The sequence below is a fragment of the Oncorhynchus mykiss genome, chromosome 27 (genome assembly GCF_057628025.1).
Source record: "Oncorhynchus mykiss isolate SJ-2025 chromosome 27, ASM5762802v1, whole genome shotgun sequence".
In the NCBI taxonomy this organism is placed as follows: Eukaryota; Metazoa; Chordata; class Actinopteri; order Salmoniformes; family Salmonidae; genus Oncorhynchus; species Oncorhynchus mykiss.
The window spans coordinates 30,718,364-30,739,862 of record NC_143048.1 but is presented as its reverse complement, the minus strand read 5'-3'; the positions used below and the strand labels follow the sequence as shown (position 1 = coordinate 30,739,862).

Here is a 21,499-nt window from a genome sequence, read left to right as displayed (position 1 = left end):
GAGGAAAAATAACAATTTAACACATTTTAGAATAAAGCTGTAATCGAACAATGTGGGAAAAGTACTTTCTGAAGGCACTGTGTGTTTACATACATATATACATATCATTTTTCGTGATGGAAAAATGTTTTCAGTTTGAACTTAAATGACTAAAACAAGATTTAAAGTATGTAGAAAAGATAATGGACCTATATAAACTCAGCAACAACAAAAAACGTCAATTTTTCAGGACCCTGTCTTTCAAAGATAATTTGTAAAAATCCAAATAACTTCAGATTTTCATTGTAAAGGATCTAAACACTGTTTCCTATGCTTGTTCAATGAATTATAAACTATTCATGAATATGCACCTGTGGAACGGTCGTTAAGACACTAACAGCTTACAGGCGGTAGGCAATTAATGTCAGTTATGAAAACTTAGGACAATAAAGAGGCCTTTCAACTGACTCTGAAAACACCAAAAGAAAGATGCCCAGATTCCTGCTCATCTGTGTGAACGTGCCTTAGGCATGCTGCAATGAGACATGAGGACTGCAGATGTGGTCAGGGCAATAAATTGCGAGACTGTATTGTGAGACGCCTAAGACAGCGCTACAGGGAGACAGGACGGACAGCTGATCATCCTCGCAGTGGCAGACCACGTGTAACAACACCTGCACAGGATCGGTACATCTGAACATCACACTTGGGGGACAGGTACAGGATGGCAACAACAACTGCCTGAGTTACACCAGGAACGCACAATCCCTCCATCAGTGCTCAGACTGTCCGCAATAGGCTGAGAGAGGCTGGACTGAGGGCTTGTTGGCCTGTTGTAAGGCAGGTCCTCACCAGACATCACCGGCAAAAGCGGCGCCTATGGGCACAAACCCACCGTCACTGGACCAGACAGGACTGGCAAAAAGTGCTCTTCGCTGACGAGTCGCGTTTTTTTCTCACCGGGGGTGTGGTCGGATTTCCGTTTATCGTTGAAGGAATGAACGTTACAACGAGGCCTGTACTCTGGAGCGGGATCAATTTGGAGGTGGAGAGTCCGTCATGGTCTGGGGCGGTGTGTCACAGCATCATTGGACTGAGCTTGTTGTCATTGCAGGCAATCTCAACGCTGTGCGTTACAGGGAAAACATCCTCCTCCCCCATGTGGTACCTGCAGGCACATCCTGACATGACCCTGCAGCATGACAATGCCACCAGCCGTACTGCTCGTTCTGTGCGTGATTTCCTGCAAGACGGGAATGTCAGTGTTCTGCCATGGCCAGCGAAGAGCCCGGATCTCAATCCCATTGAGCACGTCTGGGGCCTGTTGGATTGGAGGGTAAGGGCTAGGTTCATTCCCCCCAGAAATATCTGGGAACTTGCAGGTGCCTTGGTGGAAGAGTGGGGTAACATCTCACAGCAAGAACTGGAAAATATGGTGCAGTACATGAGTAGGAGATGCACTGCAGAACTTAATTTTTTTATTTATTTTTTTTATTTTACCTTTATTTAACCAGGTAGGCAAGTTGAGAACAAGTTCTCATTTACAATTGCGACCTGGCCAAGATAAAGCAAAGCAGTTCGACAGATACAACGACACAGAGTTACACATGGAGTAAAACAAACATACAGTCAATAATACAGTATAAACAAGTCTATATACAATGTGAGCAAATGAGGTGAGAAGGGAGGTAAAGGCAAAAAAGGCCATGGTGGCAAGGTAAATACAATATAGCAAGTAAAACACTGGAATGGTAGTTTTGCAATGGAAGAATGTGCAAAGTAGAAATAAAAATAATGGGGTGCAAAGCAGGAAAAATAAATAAATTAATTAGATACAGTTGGGAAAGAGGTAGTTGTTTGGGCTCTATTATAGGTGGGCTATGTACAGGTGCAGTAATCTGTGAGCTGCTCTGACAGTTGGTGCTTAAAGCTAGTGAGGGAGATAAGTGTTTCCAGTTTCAGAGATTTTTGTAGTTCGTTCCAGTCATTGGCAGCAGAGAACTGGAAAGAGAGGCGGCCAAAGAAATAATTGGTTTTGGGGGTGACTAGAGAGATATACCTGCTGGAGAGTGTGCTACAGGTGGGAGATGCTATGGTGACCAGCGAGCTGAGATAAGTGGGGACTTTACCTAGCAGGGTCTTGTAGATGACATGGAGCCAGTGGGTTTGGCGACGAGTATGAAGCGAGGGCCAGCCAACGAGAGCGTACAGGTCGCAATGGTGGGTAGTATATGGGGCTTTGGTGACAAAACGGATTGCACTGTGATAGACTGCATCCAATTTGTTGAGTAGGGTATTGGAGGCTATTTTGTAAATGACATCGCCAAAGTCGAGGATTGGTAGGATGGTCAATTTACAAGGGTATGTTTGGCAGCATGAGTGAAGGATGCTTTGTTGCGAAATAAGAAGCCAATGCAGCTGGTGGCCACACCAGATACTGACTGTTACTTTTGATTTTGACTCGCCCTTTGCTCAGGGACACATTATTCAATTTCTGTTAGTCACATGTCTGTGGAACTTGTTCAGCTCATGTCTCAGTTGTTGAATCTTGTTATGTTCATACAAATATTTACACCATGTGAAGTTTGCTGAAAGTAAACGCAGTTGACCGCAAGAGGATGTTTCTTTTTTTGCTGAGTTTGTTAGTTCTTAAAAATAGTAAGCACAAATTAACCACATTCATTCGTATTTTTGTCGTGCCCTGGGGCCTCCATTAATTTTGTTGTTTGTGTCACTCGGCTAGGGTAAGTCATGGCAAAATGTGTAGAATTGCAGGAAATTGGCTTTAAAACTGCACGTTTTTCTCTGACTTGTGGAATTGTAGGAAATTAGGTTTTAAACGGCTGCATTTTGTCACTGCGGACAACAGAAGGGCCTCAAATGTTCGGGTAGCGACCACTCCAATGGCCACGCCCACCACCTAAGCACCATTTCTGAACCAGAATAAACCCTGTCTAACGCTCGTTGGCTGTACCTGTGCCAACGCCGGTATTTTTAATCATATAGCTTGTTCTGTCTTTTTTAAAATAGTGAGTCAACATGTTTTCAACACTTATTTTCATGACTGATCAAAACTCATTTTCTCATGCTCTGCAGCAGACATATAGTGAGCAATAGGTATGTTTGGAACATCAAATCGCAGTATTGAATCGCACTAACCTACATATAGGATTGTGAAATCGTATTGTGATGTCCCTGACAATATGCCTGTCTCATGGGGAATAGAATTGTAACCCCTGTGTACCAAACCATTGTCTCTGTCATCTCAGTTATGAATCCAATCTGACCTCTCTCTCTCTCTCTCTGACAGGGCGATCAGAGGACAGACGACCACCACATTGGCACACCACCGAGCCTTGCTCCCATTCCGGGGACTAAACACGGTTCAAAGTGTGAGTGCTGGTCAACAACGCCTAAACACCATTCTCTCCCTCTCATAGTCTATCCCTGATTCTCTCTTCACCTCCTCCACCCTCTTCCTCCTCTCAGATTTCTGTACAGGTCCGAGTGCGCCCATGCAGAACCACAGGAAATGAATAAAGCACCACAGCCTATAACGGGACCCCCCTCTGCCACCCACCCTGCCCCCTCCCCCGGAATCCAACAGGTAACGGGAATCTACTGTTTGTTTTAATTGGAGCTTCAATCTTGTCTCATGGTTGTTTGTCCAATCGGTAACCATATTGTTGATCACCGTTTCTCCCCTCTTTTCCTCTATCTTTCACAGGCCACCTTCCCTCCTGGACAACCCCCCTCTGTTGTCTTTGCCACCCCACCTCCACAAATGAACCCAGCACCACAGCACCGACAGGTTTGCCCTCCGTCACCCCACAGCTTCATTTAGTCCCTAGTGCAGTATCTTAATCTATTGGTAGGAATGTAGATCCTGCTTAGGGCTGTTGTGACCGTATTACTTCCACAACGGCGGTCAACAGTCATGAAGGCAGTCAAATTCCAAGTGACTGTTTAGTAATTAGGCTTCTCCAAGCTCTGATGCTCCAGATGGTCATTAGTAGCCTACCAAACTTGCTAACTGCATGGTACTCAGTGCTGTAACATTTCATGTTGCGCAACATTTGTATAGGCTGTGCAATTGCATGAGAAAACAGAGTGATGGCCTCTATTAAAAATAGGAGGATCCCATCAGCTTTCAATAGGCTAGGCCTCTCAAATGTATTTCTCAACTTTCCTAATATTAAGCGCATGGCTTTTCTTTAAAATAGAAGTATAGCCTACCTGGCTGGCTCGAAAATGTACCACGGGAAAATCCTCCTCCATTTGCTATTTAAGTGCACCCCCCCCCCCCCACACCCCTGTTTCGAGACAGGTGCATGATAATGGTACTTTATAAATCAAAACAAACTTCTTATATATAATTTTGACTTTTTCGAACCAGAGTTGCGTGCGCACTTCATGTAGCCTAGCCCATAGGCCTATATGTTTTAATAAGGTTTGTATCACAACTAAAGTGGTCAAATAACTTCTTAAAATTAAGCACATTAATCCCTCTTCACAAGTCGTTGTAGAGCCTAACTGGCATAAATAAGCAGCGGTTGAGTTTAAAATTTAGTGAATTTTCACCATAAACATACACCTTTTTATAATAAAAGCATTACATACGTCATCGCATTTGCGGTCACTTTTGATAATGGTGTTTTCCCTCCAATGGAACATTGCTGCGCTTATAATGTGAAGAAATAGCCTAATAGTTTATCAACATTTTAAGCTACGTTCTGAAAAGTTGTCAGCCTCATTCCGTAAAAAAATATTTATTGACGCTAGGGGTTGTATTAAATTGGGATCTATCGCATACCACAACTGTCCCAGACTTATTTATTTTTCGCACAGAATAGGTCAACTTTTGTACGATGGGGGATATTAGATTGACATAGGCTTGTGCTTTTGCTGTTTGTTAGGCCTACTCATCTTGTTGGCTGACAAGAAGTAAACGTGGACAGTTCTTCCAATATCATTAATATGCACCTCGGAATTGAAGAAGGATGCGTGCAGTTGCGTCCCTGATGTGTCTGTCTTCACTTGTAACCTGTGAGAAAGACCCGACCACATGCTGGAGAGCCATGTGAGTGAGAGGTGCTTCGGAGCGCGCAGTACTCAGGGAGAAGGGAATTATTATATTTAGCCCAAGGGCACAATGGCCACTGGCCGCAAAAGGCATAGATTTTTGTAGAGAGCATTACAGCCACACGAAGGCCATGCCGCCGAGAAATTCGAGATATTATCAATTGCTTGTCAAATTGTGAATGAGAGACTGATGAAGTATGTACAGCCTGCACAAAAAAACAAAGCAGAGCTCATGCCTTTTCACGTGACCTTTTTTCAAATCATCATTAGTCGCATCATGCAGCCAATGTATTAATAATCTAAACATATAGCCCAACGTTTGTAGAACTAAAGGTACATAAATAACTCTAAATGAAGCATATAGGAGTACCTATTTCTTCGTTAAACACTCACAGAATAGTGTGCGAACTACCTCAAATCATTTGGAGAAAAAGCCTTTATTTTATTCAGCTTTGTTCAATTGTGTTCTTCATACTATATAATAATGCCACGGAATGCTAAGCAAATCTTGTCTGCTAAATGAACTAGTGTAGCCCACAGCCATATGGCATAGCCAGATCAGGGCTAAATATAAGGACATGTCAGAGTATTCTATTCTGTTCTTCTGAAATGGACACATTTTCTTCATCATGTTTCTTTAGACCTGTCTTAAATAAATATGGGATGTATTTTGAAGGTGAGGGCTATATTACATGGATTTATTAGACTTTTTAAAAATGTGCATATTCCAAAGGTCTGCGTCAGTGGCTTTGGAAGCCAGGAGATACTAAATGTGTTTGTTAATTAACGGTCAACAATCACAGGCTGACGAAATGTCATGACAGCCATAATCGTGCTACGTGTAAACTCTCAATCTTTCCTATTGATACCATCTCTTACTGTTTAGTGTTCAGTGAGTGTACGTTCCACTGCTAGAAGGCAAAATCATTCTCTCAGATGAGACCTGTATAGTGTTCTGAATCCTCTTGTTGAGCCCTGCTCCATGCCTGCCTATCTCTCACTCTGTGTGTTTGTGTGTGTCTATGGAGGAGGGTTGTACTGTGTGTGTTTGTGTGTGTCTATGGAGGAGGGTTGTACTGTGTGTGTTTGTGTGTGTCTATGGAGGAGGGTTGTACTGTGTGTGTTTGTGTGCGTCTATGGAGGAGGGTTGTAATCTGCTGCTCTCCAGCTGGTGTCCTATGTAGGGTTAACCTCTGACCTGTGACCTGTCTTGCTCTCCTTTTCTAGTTTGCCCCCGGGCCCCGTGCTTTACACCAACAGGTACTAACAGCCTAACCAGGGACTTGGGTGGGCTGGGTTGAAATAGGGGGCAGTGTAGAGTTCTCTCTATACTTGCATTTCCTGTCTTTCTAAACTGTTTTTGAGCACTGAATGTTGTAAAACCTACACATGTTTATTTTGGTAGGCTAAGAGATTGAATCTGCTGTAGAATCCTATTCCAAAAGTATTCTGGGATCCCTCATTCATTGGGAACTTGTCATGTTCACACACCAGGATTTCCCTTAGCGGGTAATTATTGGCTTTTGTCCGATTTACATATTAATTGTATAAATAAATAAGCAGATATATTAAATTGGCACCAGACAATTGTCCAGGGGGAGAAAAAAAATAAGTGCGAAATAATGCTTTTTAGGCTATTCATTGATGGAAATACGTTTGACTGGGCTTGCTTATCGGTTTGTAGGCTAATTTGCAAAATTTAGTGGAATTAAATTGGCCTGTGTGTACATTATATTCATTATGTATCTTATTTATTACACGCATACAGATACAGAGCCTTTTGAGTAGAAAATCATCTGTCGAGCAGCACAAGAGCTGCTGCATCTTGTGGTGCTTTCAAGACAACTGGCAATTCTGGAAAAATACAAGGCCAAATCATGACGTCAGCCATTTTTTTCCCCCCCAGTTGTCTTGAACACACTGAAGTCAGAGATTTCCGCGTTCCAAGTTGTTTTGAAGGCGGCATCAAACTGCAACATAAGGCAGACTTCATCAGCGCGTCACACACCACTTTGCAATGAGCTGGAGGCAACTTGCTTTTTGAAGACATACTTAATTGTTTGAAACCTAAACGTTTTAATACATACACTGAACAAAAATATAACATGAAACAATTTCAAAGATTTAATTGAGTTAGAGTTCATATAAGGAAATCAGTTAGGCCCTAATCTATGAGTTTGGTCACAGATACCTTAACATTTAAACAATAGATAAAAGTATGGATGGGGATCAGAAAGCCAGTCACTATCTGGTATGGATCTCGACACGGTATCTCTGTGCATTTAAAATTGCCATCAATAAAATGTAATTGTGTAAGTTGTCCGTCACTTATGCCTGCCCATACCTTAACCCCACCGCCACCATGTTCACAACATTGACATCAGCAAACCGCTTGCCCACCCGACGCCATACACGCTGCCTGCATCTGCCCGCAAGTGGCCATCGAAGGTGAGCATTTGCCCACTGAAGTCGGTTACGACGCCGAACTGCAGTCAGGTCAAGACCCTGGTGAGGACAACAAGCACACAGATGAGCTTCCCTGAGATGGTTTCTGACAGTTTGTGCAGAAATTCTTCGGTTTGCTCAAACCCACAGTTTCATCAGCTTGTTGTGTGACAACTGCACATGTTAGTGGCCTTGTATTGTCCCCCGCACAAGATGTACCTGTGTAATGATCATGCTGTTTCATCAGCTTCTTGATATTCCTCACCTGTCAGGTGGATGGATTGTTTTGGTAAAGGAGAAATGCTCACGAACAGGGATGTAAACACATTTCTTCACAACATTTGTGGGATCTTTTTATTTCAGCTCATGAAACATGGGACCACACTTTACATATTGCGTTTATATTTTAGTTCAGTACATTGAGGCATTTCTTACCTTGCTTCAAAGTAGCCTATTAGCTCTCCTCTCTTTTTGACATGTTTGTTTTTGTCACATGAAAGTGCTCGTATATGCTGTGTCCTTTTGACAACTATCGTTTCTGCTTCATTCCCGGCTGCATTGTGCGCATTGCTGCGCTTATAATGTGAAGAAATAATATTTTATCAGCATTTTAAGCTAAACGTTCTGATCTGTTGCCTCAGACTCATTGCTTTCTGTTTTTATTTTTTTTATGTAGCCTTTTTATATAGCCTACTGGTTGTATGAGTCTGTTTGGAATAGGCTATTTATTTCTCAACAAGCTGACCAATAAAATAAGTAGCAAACCTTTCTACTCTTGATTGACAGACTAGTGATTTTGCTGTTTGTTACTCTTCTTGCTGGCTGAGGAAAAGTTAAATAGGAAAAGACAGTTATTCTAACATGTTTAAAGTGCACATCAGAATTCAGTAAGAAGGACTGTACATTGTTGCATTCTCCACTTGCATGTTCTGTTAATATGAATTACCATATACTAAATGTGATTTTTGTCATTCTGAGCATAGTGGGTGGATGCCCTAATCAGGTTATGCACCCAATGCAGATTGGTCTGGTAAATAAAATGTAAAAAAGCCAAATGTCCGGCGCCACATTTTCCTAAAGGAAACCCTGACACACACACACACACACCGACTCAGTGTTCTATGTTAGCTTTGCGCATGGACACAGTTGCTCACACACCTGCATTTTTAAAGGACTAGGGATGCATTCTGCTTGTTAATTCACTACTGTGGGGATAGGTTCTCTGCTTTCTATCAACTGACTGCTGCTCTCATTCTCTCTCCCCCTCTTTCTCTCTCCCCACTCTCATTCCCTCTCCCCACTCTCATTCCCTCTCCCCACTCTCATTCCCTCTCCCCACTCTCATTCCCTCTCCCCCTCTCTCATTCCCTCTCCCCCTCTCTCATTCCCTCTCCCCCTCTCTCATTCCCTCTCCCCCTCTTTCTCTCTCCTCTCTCATTCCCTCTCCCCCCCTCTCATTCTCTCTCCCCCTCTCTCATTCTCTCTCCCCCCTCTCTCATTCTCTCTCCCCCCTCTCTCATTCTCTCTCCCCCCTCTCTCATTCTCTCTCCCCCCTCTCTCATTCTCTCTCCCCCCTCTCTCATTCTCTCCCCCCTCTCTCATTCTCTCCCCCACTCTCTCATTCTCTCCCCCCCTCTCTCATTCTCTCCCCCCTTCTCTCTTGCGTCCGTGTGCATTCACGTGGTGTCTGTGGGATGTGCTGCTGAAGGGAGGATTCAGGTCACTGCAGGTAACACTTCTCCTCTTAATTTTTCCAGAGGAGTCGGTCTGTCTGTAGTTGGCAGTGTTCGTGCCTGTGGTCCTGCCATTTTTTGGCTTTAGTTTTGCCTAAAGAGAAGCATCAGAATGTAAATGAAGCAACACAGAACATTCTAGTCTTATTCGGTTTTTAGCAGTTTGGATTCTGCCTTTATGAATATGCTGTTAGTGTCAGAACAGACTGTTACAATTGTTGTAGCATTAACTGCCATAAGGAATGGCAAGGGGAAACATAATAGTCCTCTTAACATTTGAATTGTTGAATGTTCTTTATTAAAGAGGACTTTTCCATAACTTTCTCCTCTCTCCTCCTCCTTCCTCTCTCCAGCCGTACTATAGCCGGCCCAGTCTGCCCAGCAATGCCCCCCGGGTGCCCCCCAGCAGCACGCCAAGGCCTGTGGCGCCCACACACGTCTACCAGCCGGGCCAACAGATGATGATGATCCCCTCACAGCAGATCCCCTTCCCCAACCAACAGGGCCCCGCCTACTTCATACCCGGACAGGTAACTTCACCCCGCCCCTTCCACTAGGGTGCTCCATCTATACTAGGCCACTGTCATTCTCTTTACTCAGACATTCACTATACCTTTTGGGACTGTTCCTTTGTACCAGGCAAGCTCAATCAAACGCAGCTATGGTATTTGGAAAGAAAGGAAATGCTTTTTGAAACCAGGTCTGGTAGCAACTAGCAAGGCAGTCCACCTCCCCGTCTGTGAGGGAGGCCCCACATGGAGTGGTCTGGTGACCCCCTGGCTCAGGGACAGATTCTGCTGAGTCTGGCCTCCACTCTATGGAGCCAGTGCTGGGAAAAATGCCCCTCTCCCCTTGCCCAGGCGATCAGCTGACCCTCCAGTCCCTTCCTGATTGTGCAGTGCTTAAAAGCACCACAGAGAGAGACGGATGGCTTTTAATGTGTGTTAGAGGGAGGTAGAGGGGTGCAAGTTAAACCTTAAGAGAGGTTTTCCTGCCTTGTGTGTGGGACAAAGAAAAGTATAGGTGTGTGTGTTGAATGAGTTAGATCAAATACTAGTTGGCAGGCTGTCTTAGCACCTTTTCCATCCTACTCATTGTTTTGTAGTTGAATTTTAGCATTCTACAATGTACCTTTTTAGATAATATCTAAACCATTCTGTCATGTCTCTCTCCCTCAGTACCGGTCAACGTACGTGGCCACCCCTCAGCAGTACCCGGTCCCACCGGGCACTCCAGGCTTCTACCCAGGCACCAGCCCAGCTGAATATGGTACATATGGTAAGAGGCTCTGTTTGGGCCTCGCCTGCCGATAACCACCTTTACCCAAAACCACAGGCCTCAGTTTAACACTGCTCTCTCCTGGACACACTGAAAACAGGGATGTCAATTCCTGAGTTTAATTTAAATGTATTTTCAACAGAATTTCAATTGACTAAATTCAAAGTGAATTCAACCCTGACACACAGGTCAAATTCCAAACCTGTTACTTATTTCGGCACCAATAAGTAATTCCCAACACTGTTGTCTGTTCTAAATTTCTTAACTTCCCTGTTCATTTTGTCGGGTAACGAAGGCCTCTGGGCTGGTGATGCAGAGTATGAGTGCCCTCTAGTGGTATGTGTTTGCCAGTACAGGGGCTATAGAAAGCTCACTGGTTGTCCTGAAAACAAGTCTGTGTGCTATGTAGTGGCTTAGTCTGTCTGCACAGTTGAACAGTGACCAGCCATGGGCAGAGCAGTCCGTATATGGAGTCTACTTTAGAAATGTTAAGTCTTGACATGCATTACTCCAACATGGTACGCAAGAGAGGGGGGAGTTGATGTGTGGTTGCTTGTGTGTGTGTGGATATATTTCTGCATATCAATATTTCTGTGTGTGTGTGTGTGTACTTTGTATAGATCTGGTCAGATGTCAATGAAGAGCTGTTTTTCGACTGGAGACTAGAAATCTTTCTTCCTTCTGAGCTAAAACATTTAGAGGAGTGAGCACATTTTCTGAAAATTTTCCCTCGTGCTGCCAGTCTAATAGACTTCGCTTCTGTGCTTATGTTAGTCACGTGCTCGCTCAATGCCTACAAAGGTACTGACTCATGTTCTCTCATACTGTACTCGCACCTGGCTAACACATGCACCAGTCTCCCACTGACATTGACTCCCTTTTTGTTTGGGCCTCTGCAACCATGGAAAGACTAACGTGCACAGAGCCTCTGCCTGTATGTGTGTGAGTTTTGAGACCAGGGCAGGAATGTATTTGAGTCTGCTCCAGTAGGAAGGGAAGTCAGTGTGACCTCAGGTTCAGCTCACTGGTGCTTCTTCTAGTTTTGGCAGCAAATACTAGTCTTGAAGCTGGTGCTCTGGAGGTGTGTGAAATTCAAATATCACCCCCCCCAGTCCCTCACAGATTTGTCTTGCTTCCATTATGCTCATTCTCCCATTCGCTGTTTTAAACTACCTGAAGGGACTGGATATGTGTAAGCAGTATGGTGATGGCTCCTCCGGCCTAGCTCTTCAGTAGGCAAAGTGGGACTTCCACTTGACTGTTTTCACCTACACAATCCTTTTGAGATTTTCACACCTGAGGGAGTGGGAACTAGAGGGGAAGATGGAAGCAGATTGAGTACATGTTAGCTGGTGAGGGATTGACATTGAAAGGGGCCTATGTAGTGCGGTAGTGATCGTTCCAGAAATGCCTCTTCATTTCATCCCCTCAAGCCATCACACTAGATTTGACATGCCCAGTTTATCAAAACAAATTTTATGTCACATGCGCAGAGTACAACAGAATTCACCTTACCGTGAAATGCTTACTTACAAGCCCTTAACCAACAGTGCAGTTCAAGAAATTGTTAGGAAAATATTTACTAAATGAACAAACTGTACAAAATATTTACTAAATAAACATCTGTACAAACCATAGTACGCAACTATAAACACCATGGGACCACGCAGCCATCATACCGCTCAGGAAGGAGACGCTTTCTGTCTCTTAGAGATGAACGTACTTTGGTGCGAAAAGTGCAAATCAATCCCAGAACAAGAGCAAAGGACCTTGTGAAGATGCTGGAGGAAACAGGTACAAAGGTATCTATATCCACAGTAAAACGAGTCCTATATCGACAACCTGAAAGACCGTTCAGCAAATCAAATTTTATTTGTCACATACACATGGTTAGCAGATGTTACTGCGAGTGTATCGAAATGCTTGTGCTTCGTGTTCCGACCATGCAGTAATATCTAACAATTTCACAACAACTACCTTAATACACACAAGTGTAAAGGAATGAATAAGAATTTGTACATAAAAATATATGAATGAGCAATGGCCGAATGGCATAGGCAAGATGCAGTAGATGGTATAGAGTACAGTATATACATATGAGATGGGTAATGTAGGGTATGTAAACATTATATAAAGTGGCATTGTTTAAAGTGTGTAGTGATACATTTATTGCATCAAAGTTTTCATTATTAAAGTTGGTGTATGTTGGCAGCAGCCACTCAATGTTAGTGGTGGCTGTTTAACATTCTGATGGCCTTGAGATAGAAGCTGTTTTTCAGTCTCTTGGTCCCCGCTTTGATGCACCTGTACTGACCTCGCCTTCTGGATGATAGCGGGATGAACAGGCAGTGGCTCGGTGGTTGTTGTCCTTGATGATCTTTTTGGCCTTCCTGTGACATCGGGTGGTGAAGGTGTCCTGGAGGGCAGGTAGTTTGCCCCCGGTGATTCATTGTGCAGACCTCACTACCCTCTGGAGAGCCTTACGGTTGTGGGCGGAGCAGTTGCCGTACCAGGCTGTGATTGTGCATCTGTAGAAGTTTGTAAGTGCTTTCGGTGACAAGCTGAATTTCTTCAGCCTCCTGAGGTTAAAGAGGTGCTGCTGCGCCTTCTTCACCACGCTGTCTGTGTGGGTGGACCAATTCAGTTTGTCCGTGATGTTTACGCCGAGGAACTTCAAACTTTCCACCTTGTCCACTACTGTCCCGTCGATGTGGATAGGTGGCTGCTCCCTCTGCTGTTTTTGAAGTCTACGATCATATCCTTTGTTTTGTTGACATTGAGTGTGAGGTTATTTTCCTGACACCACACTCAGAGGGCCCTCACCACCTCCCTGTAGACCGTCTCGTCGTTGTTGGTAATCAAGCCTACCACTGTAGTGTCGTCCGCTAACTTGATGATTGAGTTGGAGGCGTGCATGGCCACACGGTCATGGGTGAACAGGGAGTACAGGAGAGGGCTGAGAACACACCCTTGTGGGGCGCCAGTGTTGAGGATCAGCGGGGTGGAGATGTTGTTACCTACCCTCACCACCTGGGGTGGCCTGTCAGGAAGTCCAGGACCCGGTTGCACAGGGTGGGGTCGAGACCCAGGGTCTCAAGCTTAATTATGAGTTTGGAGGGTACTATGGTGTTAAATGTTGAGCTGTAGTCGATGAACAGCATTCTTACATAGGTATTCCTCTTGTCCAAATGGGTTAGGGCAGTGTGATTGCGTCGTCCGTGGACCTATTGGGGCGGTAAGCAAATTGGAGTGGGTCTAGGGTGTCAGGTAGGGTGGAGGTGATATGGTCTTTGACTCGTCTCTCAAAGCACTTCATGATGACGGAAGTGAGTGCTATGGGGCGATAGTCATTTAGCTCAGTTACCTTCGCTTTCTTGGGAACAGGAACATTGGTAGTCCTCTTGAAGCATGTGGGGACAGCAGACTGGGATAAGGGTTGATTGAATATGTCTGTAAACACCAGCTGATCTGCAGGCCGTCTGGGCCTGCAGCCCTGCGAGGGTTAAAACGTTTAAACGTTTTACTCATGTTGGCTGCAGTGAAGGAGAGCCCGTAGGTTTTGGTAGCGGACCATGTCAGTGGCACTGTGTTGTCCTCAACGTGAGCAAGTAAGTTTTGTTTGCCTGGGAGCAAGACATTGTAGTCAGCGACAGGGCTGGTTTTCCTTTTGTAGTCCATGATTGACTGTAGACTCTGCCACATACCTCTCGTGTCTGAGCCGTTGAATTGAGACTCTACTTTGTCTCTATACTGACGCTTAGCTTGTTCGATTGCCTTGCGGAGGGAATAGCTACACTGTTTGTATTCGGTCATGTTTCCAGTCACCTTGCCCTGATTTAAAAGCAGTGGTTCGCACTTTCAGTTTTGTGCGCTTGCTGCCATCAATCCACGGTTTCTGGTTGGGGAATGTTTTAATAGGCGCTGTGGGTACAACATCACCAATGCACTTGCTAATAAACGTGCTCACCGAATAGGCGTATTCATCAATGTTATTGTCCGACACTATGCGGAACATACAGTGCCTTGCGAAAGTATTCGGCCCCCTTGAACTTTGCCACATTTCAGGCTTCAAACATAAAGATATAAAACTGTATTTTTTTGTGATGAATCAACAACAAGTGGGACACATTCATGAAGTGGAACGACATTTATTGGGTATTTCAAACGTTTTTAACAAATCAAAAACTGAAAAATTGGGCGTGCAAAATTATTCAGCCCCCTTAAGTTAATACTTTGTAGCGCCACCTTTTGCTGCGATTACAGCTGTAAGTCGCTTGGGGTATGTCTCTATCAGTTTTGCACATCGAGAGACTGAAATATTTTCCCATTCCTCCTTGCAAAACAGCTCGAGCTCAGTGATGTTGGATGGAGAGCATTTGTGAACAGCAGTTTTCAGTTCTTTCCACAGATTCTCGATTGGATTCAGGTCTGGACTTTGACTTGGCCATTCTAACACCTGGATATGTTTATTTTTGAACCATTCCATTGTAGATTTTGCTTTATGTTTTGGATCATTGTCTTGTTGGAAGACAAATCTCCGTCCCAGTCTCAGGTCTTTTGCAGACTCCATCAGGTTTTCTTCCAGAATGGTCCTGTATTTGGCTCCATCCATCTTCCCATCAATTTTAACCATCTTCCCTGTCCCTGCTGAAGAAAAGCAGGCCCAAACCATGATGCTGCCACCACCATGTTTGACAGTGGGGATGGTGTGTTCAGCTGTGTTGCTTTTACGCCAAACATAACGTTTTGCATTGTTGCCAAAAAGTTCAATTTTGGTTTCATCTGACCAGAGCACCTTCTTCCACATGTTTGGTGTGTCTCCCAGGTGGCTTGTGGCAACCTTTAAACAACACTTTTTATGGATATCTTTAAGAAATGGCTTTCTTCTTGCCACTCTTCCATAAAGGCCAGATTTGTGCAATATACGACTGATTGTTGTCCTATGGACAGAGTCTCCCACCTCAGCTGTAGATCTCTGCAGTTCATCCAGAGTGATCATGGGCCTCTTGGCTGCATCTCTGATCAGTCTTCTCCTTGTATGAGCTGAAAGTTTAGAGGGACGGCCAGGTCTTGGTAGATTTGCAGTGGTCTGATACTCCTTCCATTTCAATATTATCGCTTGCACAGTGCTCCTTGGGATGTTTAAAGCTTGGGAAATATTTTTGTATCCAAATCCGGCTTTAAACTTCTTCACAACAGTATCTCGGACCTGCCTGGTGTGTTCCTTGTTCTTCATGATGCTCTCTGCGCTTTTAACGGACCTCTGAGACTATCACAGTGCAGGTGCATTTATACGGAGACTTGATTACACACAGGTGGATTGTATTTATCATCATTAGTCATTTAGGTCAACATTGGATCATTCAGAGATCCTCACTGAACTTCTGGAGAGAGTTTGCTGCCCTGAAAGTAAAGGGGCTGAATAATTTTGCACGCCCAATTTTTCAGTTTTTGATTTGTTAAAAAAGTTTGAAATATCCAATAAATGTCGTTCCAGTTCATGAATGTGTCCCACTTGTTGTTGATTCATCACAAAAAAATACAGTTTTATATCTTTATGTTTGAAGCCTGAAATGTGGCAAAAGGTCCCAAAGTTCAATGGGGCCGAATACTTTCGCAAGGCACTGTATCCCAGTCTACGTGATCGAAGCAATCTTGAAGCATGGAATCCGATTGTTCGGACCAGCGTTGAACAGACCTGAGCACGGGCGCTTCCTGTTTTAGTTTCTGTCTATAGGCGGGGAGCAACTAAATTGAGTCGTGGTTTGCCGAAAGAAGGGCGGGGGAGGGATTTATATGCGTCGCAGAAGTTAGAATAACAATAATCCAGGGTTCTATTCTAGGTCAGGTGAACAAAAGGACTTGAGTTCCTGTATGTTATGATCACACCACGTCTCATTAATCATAAGGCATACACCCCCACCCTTGATACCAGAGAGATGTTTGTTTCTGTTTGCGTGATGCGTGAAGAAACCAGGTGGCTGTACCGACTCTGACGTATCCCGAGCGAGCCATGTTTCCGTGAAACAAAGACCGTTACAATCACTGATGTCTCTCTGGAAGGCAACCCTCGCTCGAATTCCGTCTACCCAATTGTCAAGAGACTGGACATTGGCGAGTAGTATGCTCGGGAGCAGTGCGCGATGTGCCCATCTACGGAGCCTGACCAGAAGACCGCTCCGTCTGCCCCTCTGCAGTGCCGTTGTTTTGGGTCGCTGGCTGGGATCCGATCCATTGTTCTGGGTGGTGGACCAAACAGAGGATCCGCTTCGGGAAAGTCGTATTCCTGGTCGTAATGTTGGTGAGTTGACGTTGCTCTCATATCCAATAGTTCCTCCCGACTGTATGTAATAAAACCTAATATTTCCTGGGGTAACAATGTAAGAAATAACACAATACTGCATAGTTTCCTAGGAACGCGAAGCGGCCATATCTGTCGGTGCCGGAAGGAAGAAGCCACAAAAATAGAACTGTTTGGCCATAATGACCATCATTATGTTTGGAGGGAAAAGGGGGGAGGATTGCAAGCCAAAGAACCCCATCCGAACCGTGAAACACGGGGGTGGCAGCATCATGTTGTGGGGGTGCTTTGCTGCAGGAGTGACTGATGCACTTCAACAAAATACATGGCATCGTGAGGAGGAAAATGATGTGGATATATTGAAGCAACATCTCAAGACATCAGCCAGGAAGTTAAAGCTTGGTCACAAATGGGTTTGCAAATGGACAATGACCCCAAGCATACTTCCAAAGTTGTGGCAAAATGGCTTAATGACAACAAAGTCAAGGTATTGGAGTGGCCATCACTCACATAGCCTTGACCTCAATCCTGTAGAACTGAAAAGGCGTGTGCGAGCAAGGAGGCCTACAAACCTAACTCAGTTACACCAGCTCTGTCAGGAGCAATGGGCCAAAATTAACCCAATTTATTGTGGGAAGCTTGTGGAAAGATACCTGAAATGTTTAACCCAAGTTAAACAATTTTAAGGCAATGCTACCAAATACTAATTGAGTGTATGTAAACATCTGACCCACTGGGAATGTGATGTAAGAAATAAAAGCTGAAATAAATCATTCTCTCTGCTATTATTCTGACATGTCACATTCTTAAAATAAAGTGGTGATCCTAACTGACCTAAGACGGAATCTTTACTTGGATTAAATGTCAGGAATTGTGAAAAACTGAGATTAAATATGTATGTAAACTTCCGACTTCAACTGTAGGTAGGGGTAAAGTGACTGCATAGATAATAAACAGCAGTGTGGAAACGGGTGGGTGTGCAATTTAAATCTTCCAGGTGGCCATTTGATTAATTGTTCAGCAGTCTTACGGCTTGAAGGTAGAAGCTGTTAACCTCTCTAGGGTACGTGGGACGCTAGCGTCCCTTCTGGCCAACATCCAGTGAGATTGCAGGGCGCCAAATTCAATTACAGAAATGCTCATTGTAAAATTCGGAAGACAAAACATATTTTACATAGGTTTAAAGATTAACGGCAACAAAGAACGTTACAATCACTGATGTCTCTCTGGAAGGGATTTTCGGCGAAAGCATACCTAGCCCAGAACATACCTGGCCCAGAACATAGCCCAGTTGACTGATTATTACAAACAGCAACCAGCCAAGCAGAAGCGTTACAAAACTCAGAAATAGAGATAAAATTAATCCCTTACCTTTGATCTTCATATGGTGTTAATCAGAAGACATTCATTTACTCAATAAATGTTCCTTTTGTTCGATGAAGTCTCTTTATATCCAAAAACCTCCTTTTTCGTTAGCTCTGTTTTCTAATCCACAGGTTCAAACTCAGTCAAAACAATCAGACAAAACAATCCAAATTGTAGCCGTAAAGTTCATAGAAACATGTCAAACGATGTTTATATTCAACTCTCAGGTTGATTTTTAGCTTAAATGATCTATAAAATTTCAACTGGACAATAACGTCGTCAATATAAAAGGTAAACAAGAAATGCACATGCGCCTGAAAAAACTCTGCATCATGTTAGGATCCTCTCGTTCAGACTGGTCTTATTCCCTCATTTATGAGAATACAAGCTTGAAACGATTTCTAAAGACTGTTGACATCTAGTGGAAGGAATAGAAACTGCAAATGGAGTTCTAAGTCAATGTATACTGTAATGGCATTGAATAGAAAACTACAAAACCACAAAAAAACTACTTCCTGAATGGATTTTTCTCAGGTTTTCACCTGCTAAATCAGTTCCGTTATACTCGGACACTATTTTAACAGTTTTGGAAACTTGAGTGTTTTCTATACAAATCTACAAGTTATATGCATATATCTTCTGGGCCCGAGTAGCAGGCTGTTAAATTTGGGCATGCTTTTCATCCAAAATTCCTAATGCTGCCCCCTACCCTAGAGAGGTTAACCTTTCTAGCGCAGGGGTTCCGCTAGCGGTACACCTCAACAACATTCTAAAAGGCAGCGTGCGAAATTAAAAAATATTTTTTAGAAATATGTAACTTTCGCACATTAACCTCTTGAAACCAGGGGACACTAGTTTCAAAGTAAACGGGCTATTTCTCAGGACCAGATGCTAGAATATGCATATAATTGACAGCTTAGGATAGAAAACACTCTAACGTTTCCAAAACTGTAAAAATATTGTCTGTGTATAATAGAACTGATAATTCAGGTGAAAGCCCGAGAAAAATCCAATCAGGAAGTGACTCATATTTTGAAACCCCTGTGTTCCTATGCATCCCTATTGCCCATTGAAAGGGATATCAACCAGATTCCTTTTTCTATGGCTTCCCTAATGTGTCTACAGCCACTAGACATAGTTTCAGGCTTTTATTTAGAAAAATGAGCGTGAACGACAACATTGCGTCAGTGGTCAGGTGGTGGCTCTCAGAGTGATTTGTGCGTAATAGACAAAGGTGGCCATTGTTCCTCTTGCTCCTACTGAAAAGCCAATTGTCCTGGTTGATATATTATCGAACAGATATTTGAAAAACACCTTGAGGATCGATTATAAAAAAACGTTTGCTATGTTTCTGTCGATATTATGGATCTAATTTGGAGTTCTTTTCGGCGTTGTCATGACCATAATTTCCGATGGATTTCTCAACAAAACGTTAACAAGAAAATGAGGTATTTCGGCTATAAAAATAATCTTCATGGGACAAAATTAACATTTGCTGTCTAACTGGGAGTCTCGTGAGTGAAAACATCCGAAGCTCATCAAAGGTAAACGATTTCATTTGATTGCTTTTCTGATTTTCGTGACCAAGCTTCCTGCTGCTAGCTGGACATAATGCTATGCTAGGCTATCGATAAACTTACACAAACGCTTGTCTTACTTTGGCTGTAAAGCATAATTTCAAAATCTGAGATGACAGGGTTATTAACAAAAGGCTTAGCTGTGTTTCACTATATTTCACTTGTGATTTCATGAATATGAATATTTTCTAGTAATATTTTTTGACCGTTGCTCTATGCTAATTAGTGTAGTTGATGACAATTCTCCCGGATCCGGGATGGGTAGTTCTATGTATTTTTTTGAAATATGTAACTTTCACACATTAACAAGTCGAATACAGCAAATGAAAGATAAACATATTGTTTATCTACCCACCATGTCCGATTTCAAAAATGCTTTACAGCTAAAGCACAACATATGATTATGTTAGATCACAGCCATTTTTCCAGCCAAAGATAGGAATCACAAAAAGCAGAAATATAGATAAAATGAATCACTAACCTTTGATGATCTACATCAGATGACACTCATAGGACATCATGTTACACAATACATGTGTATGTTTTGTTCGGTAATGTGCATATTTATATCCAAAAATCTGTTTACATTGGTGCCTTATGTGTAGTAATGTTTTGATTCTTTACGGATAAAGCATAATCTGAGAACGGTGCTCAGAACCCAAAACAGCCAGAGGAATAGCCGCCATTTTGGAATCAACAAAGTTAGAAACAACAGCATAAATATTCACTTACCTTTGATCTTCATCAGAAGGCACTCCCAGGAATCCCAGTTTCGACAATAAATGACTGATTTGTTCCATAAAGTTCCATCATTTATGTTCAAATAGCCACTTGTTGTTAGTGTGTTCAGCCCAGTAATCCATCTTCATGAGGCGCAAGCATTTCATCCAGACAAAAACTCAAAAGTTCCGTTACAGTCCTTTAGAAACATGTCAAACGATGTATGGAATCAATCGTTAGGATGTTTTTAATATAAAACCGGAGAATTCCTTTGTCTTCAGAAAGGCACTGGAACGAGAGGTAACTCTGTCGGGAGCTCGCGTCATGAGACCAAGGCTCTCTGCCAGACCACTGACTCAAAGAGCTCTTATGAGCCCCTCCTTTATAGTAGATTCCTCATTCAAGTTTCAAAAGACAGTTGACATCTAGTGGAAGCCCACGAAGTGCAACCTCATCCATATCTCAATGTGTACTCGGTAGGCCAAGCTTTGAAAAACTACAAACTTCCTGGTTGCATTTTTCTCAGGTTTTCGCCTGCCATATGAGTTCTGTTATACTCACAGACATCATTCAAACAGTTTTAGAATCGTCAGAGTGTTTTCTATCCAATACTACAAATACTATGCATATATTAGCATCTGGGACAGAGTAGGAGGCAGTTCACTCTGGGCACGCTATTCATCCATAAGTGAAAATGCTGCCCCCTATCCCAAAAAGGTTAAGAAGCCTTTTGAACCTAGACTTGGTTCTCCGGTACCGCTTGCCGTCCGGTAGCAGAGAGAACAGTCTCTAACTAGGGTGGCTGGAGTCTTTGACAATTTTTAGGCCTTCATCTGACACCGCCTAGTATATAGGTCCTGGATGGCAGTATATAGGTCCTAGTATATAGGATGATTCACCAAACAATATTTTGAAAGAGGAAGTAAAATACTTTAAGAATATGTTTTCGTTTCAATCTCCTCCCTCACCACTAACCAAAGCTAATTGTATGGATTTTTTTCCTGTTAATAATGTAAAAT

At 43.2% G+C, this 21,499-nt stretch overlaps 1 protein-coding gene across 7 annotated transcripts in view; it reads left to right on the top strand.

The window, feature by feature from the left end:
- LOC110507923 (eukaryotic translation initiation factor 4 gamma 1) overlaps nucleotides 1–21,499 on the top strand; it is a 71,402-nt gene that overhangs the window by 6,287 nt on the left and 43,616 nt on the right. For 3 of the 7 annotated variants that reach the window (XM_090223859.1, XM_090223855.1, XM_036965843.2), the window contains exons 2-8: nucleotides 3,290–3,371; nucleotides 3,469–3,586; nucleotides 3,707–3,790; nucleotides 6,289–6,321; nucleotides 9,215–9,235; nucleotides 9,593–9,769; nucleotides 10,418–10,517. In XM_090223859.1, the coding sequence (XP_090079985.1) occupies nucleotides 3,512–3,586; nucleotides 3,707–3,790; nucleotides 6,289–6,321; nucleotides 9,215–9,235; nucleotides 9,593–9,769; nucleotides 10,418–10,517 (490 nt within the window). In that variant the 5' untranslated portion in view covers nucleotides 3,290–3,371; nucleotides 3,469–3,511. The remainder of the gene's footprint in view (nucleotides 1–3,289; nucleotides 3,372–3,468; nucleotides 3,587–3,706; nucleotides 3,791–6,288; nucleotides 6,322–9,214; nucleotides 9,236–9,592; nucleotides 9,770–10,417; nucleotides 10,518–21,499) is intronic. The other 4 variants (XM_090223856.1, XM_036965852.2, XM_090223858.1 and 1 more) reach the window with 3 other exon arrangements.